The sequence below is a fragment of the Bicyclus anynana genome, chromosome 4, assembly GCF_947172395.1.
Source record: "Bicyclus anynana chromosome 4, ilBicAnyn1.1, whole genome shotgun sequence".
Lineage (NCBI taxonomy): Eukaryota > Metazoa > Arthropoda > Insecta > Lepidoptera > Nymphalidae > Bicyclus > Bicyclus anynana.
Window position 1 is genome coordinate 9788252 of NC_069086.1, and position 3061 is coordinate 9791312.

At 31.6% G+C, this 3061-nt stretch overlaps 1 protein-coding gene across 1 annotated transcript; it reads right to left on the reverse strand.

The window, feature by feature from the left end:
- Positions 1-676: 676 nt before the first annotated feature.
- Positions 677-2614, reverse strand: LOC112043267 (uncharacterized protein C9orf85 homolog). Its single transcript, XM_024078586.2, has 3 exons — positions 2196-2614; positions 1713-1804; positions 677-889 (listed from the first exon to the last, which is right to left on the reverse strand). The coding sequence occupies exons 1-3, from the start codon at positions 2511-2513 to the stop codon at positions 760-762; spliced, it is 540 nt and encodes a 179-aa protein (XP_023934354.1). The 5' UTR covers positions 2514-2614; the 3' UTR covers positions 677-759.
- Between the last annotated feature and the right edge of the window lie 447 nt (positions 2615-3061).

Below are 3061 nucleotides of genomic sequence, written 5' to 3' on the forward strand. Positions count from 1 at the left end.
TTTGTTGCTTTTTTCGTTCGCAGTAAGTTATTAGAAGAGCTTTTTGTGCCCGGCGGCGGAAGTACTACCACCATGCTGACTTCTGCAGCAGCTATGCTGTCTTCCGATCTGAAGGGTGTGGTTGTCTGTCTAATTAGACCTCTAATAGATACTAGACACACTTTAATTACATTAGCGGATTTACAAGCCGGAGGTCCTGGGTTGGTGGGCGGTTTTGGCAGTGGCTAGTTACCACCCTACCGGCAAAAACGTACCGCCAAATGATTTAGCGTTCCGGTAAGATGCCGTGTAGAAACCGGAAGGGGTGTGGATTTTCATACCACGCCTAACAAGTTAGTCCGCTTCTTCTTGCTTGCATCATCACTTACTATCAGGTGAGATTGCAGTTATGGGCTAACTTGGCTAACACAAGACATTTGATGAACTGCATATTTAGTGACTGATCTGGGTTAGGGAAGTAGGTAGAGGTACTATCACCATGCTTATATCTGTAGCAGTACATTGCTGTTTCCCTTCACACACTGTATTCTGTGTGTTAGCCTTATGGATATGAAATCTACTTTCGATTGGAGGGCATAAATTCAAATGTAATAGTTTTCAGTCCTATCTTTTGATTTCAATATTTGAGGTACAAAGAAATAACAATCTAATAAATAGAAAGAATAAAATAACTAAATGAAAGTTTAAAAAACATTATACATGCACTCATATAAATATAACAGAGTTCAAAGAAAAATAATGAATTGGTGACGGTTTAAGTCAATCATCTTCACTGGACCAGTCCTTCCCATCATCCTCATCTTCTAAACTGATTTGATCTATTTCTAACAACAATTTTTCTATAGTACTATTGGAAATCTCTTCTCCATCTTGTTGTTTTTTGATATACCTGAAAAAGAGTGGTTTTAATTAATAAGATATTTCATATTATATATTTAATTTTATAAATCCAATTAACAGTTGTGTGTTATATGAGAATTGTAGTATTGAAGTATTGAGCAAATATGATTGTTTTCATTATAGACAGGTGTAAATTAGTTACGACATAGTATGTGGAATAAGGGTCTGCAATATATTGATATTAACAAAAGTTATGTATTTCTTAAACCGTAAAAAACAGCTTTTAATAACCTTATTATTGATAAAAGTTGGGAGGAGGCTAGTTTATCAAAAGTTGTTACTAACCAGATGTTTTTTTACTGTTGATTAATTAATAATTATACAACTTAACAACCACAATATTCTACAAATTGCGTGGTACATTATCTCATACAGACGCTCATAATTTTCATTTCTTGGTAATTTAATTAGCACCAGAATCAAGAATTTTCATAAATAAAAAAGTTGATCATCTCATCCAGATTAATTGACAAATGCTCCGTATGTAAGGTATTTGTTATTCTACCAATATAACACTTATTGAATTTTAGCTAATGTTCTTTAGAGGTTAAAAAATGCTTCTTTAGAGGTGAAAAAAATAGTCATCTTAATTTTGACCTCATGTTTTCATATATGACAAATATTATGGTCCTCAAATTACAATCCAGAAAAGTATCAACATCTGCCTTCAGAATTGGTAGCAGAAATAAACAATGTTGACTTTTCAAACATGCTTGTACAGTTGAAATAAACATATTTTATTAGTTTGCTTATCAGTTGTAACTTGTAACCTATTTACATAAATAGACAAAAAAAATGTTACAATAAGGTACCTGAGCAAGGTTCTTCTTTTTCGTTCAGGTAGACTTTTTAATATTGTTTCATATTTATTATCTTCAGTTTCTTCAGCACTTTTCTTAATAGTCTAAAAAACAAAAATGAATATAATGATTATTAAGACTTAGTTCATCTATACAAAGTGGTATTAAAATGAATAGGTTGTAGAACTTCCTTTGCAAGGCATATTACATATGCATAATATGCCTTGCAAAGGAGGTTTTTTTTTACTCTATTGAGTGAGGATGATTGTAGGCACAAATACGATGACTGAGCAATAAATAGTTTCTTTGAAAGAGCAACTTAATATAATTATAATATTGCACAATGTGGTATTAATATGAATAGGTTGTATTTATAAGTAATGTTTTGCAGGACTTTTAATTTTAATGATTGAGGATGATTGTGGGCAATGGGATGGCTGAGCAATAATTAATTTCTTTTTAAAGGAAAACCTAATGTAATAAGTAGGTTCTTACATTTTCATCGACTGGTTTGCAACACTTAGCACATTTTTTTTTCTCTGAAGCACAATTACTACACAATACATGGTAGGCATACTTGACACTTTTTTGCTCACATCCAACACATTTCCTTGGTGCAGTTAATGTTTTATATTTTTTGTATTTTATCTTCCATTCTATTATTTCTTTACAACGTTCACAAACGCCCGTAACCTCCAAATTATTTAAGATTTTTGTTTTTTTGCTTGTGTCGTGTAAATTATTCTTAAAGACCGTTCTGTTTTGATGTTTTTGTGGTCGATTTCTGTTTATATTTCCTCTGGAACAACTCATAATTACCTAAAATAAATTATTGGATCCAGTAAAAATACGATGTTTCAACTTTCAACGAAATGAGCCCAACATTCCAATCAGGGGGGTGACAGTCCCCTACTCAAGTAGATTTGATGTTTTATAGCGCCATCTAAAGATTGCATCTGAACTAATAACTTTTATACGACACGATAGATGTCGTATTTTAAAAAAAAAATATTTGAAAAATTACGAAATATTAAAAAAATAATCATTTAATGTTAAATAAAATTTGTTTAAATAGAATAATGTCCTGAAATCAATAAAACAAGAAATCTATTTTAATAAAAATATTTTTAACTCTGGCAATGTACTTCTAACAAACAAAATATTTTTGTTATCGCAAATCAAAATGGTTGACAAAATACAATGGTGAAACTTCTTTCTGTGCGTGCGCATGTTAGTTGATCTCTCCATTGTGTATTTCGGTTGTAAAACTCAAAAAAAGTGTGTTGAGTTGAGTTTGTTCTCCTCCGCCTTGCTTTTTGTGATTTTGCCCCAAAATAGTGTTACACAGTATTGCGAAAGGA

Bases quoted from the DNA above. Each gene is read 5' to 3' on its own strand.
- LOC112043267 (XM_024078586.2), bottom strand. From the start codon at position 2,513: ATGAGTTGTTCCAGAGGAAATATAAACAGAAATCGACCACAAAAACAT. The intron at 1,805-2,195 runs GTAAGAACCTAC...TTTGTTTTTTAG, and splicing joins GCAAACCAGTCGATGAAAAT to ACTATTAAGAAAAGTGCTGA. The intron at 890-1,712 runs GTACCTTATTGT...ACTCTTTTTCAG, and splicing joins AAAAGAAGAACCTTGCTCAG to GTATATCAAAAAACAACAAG.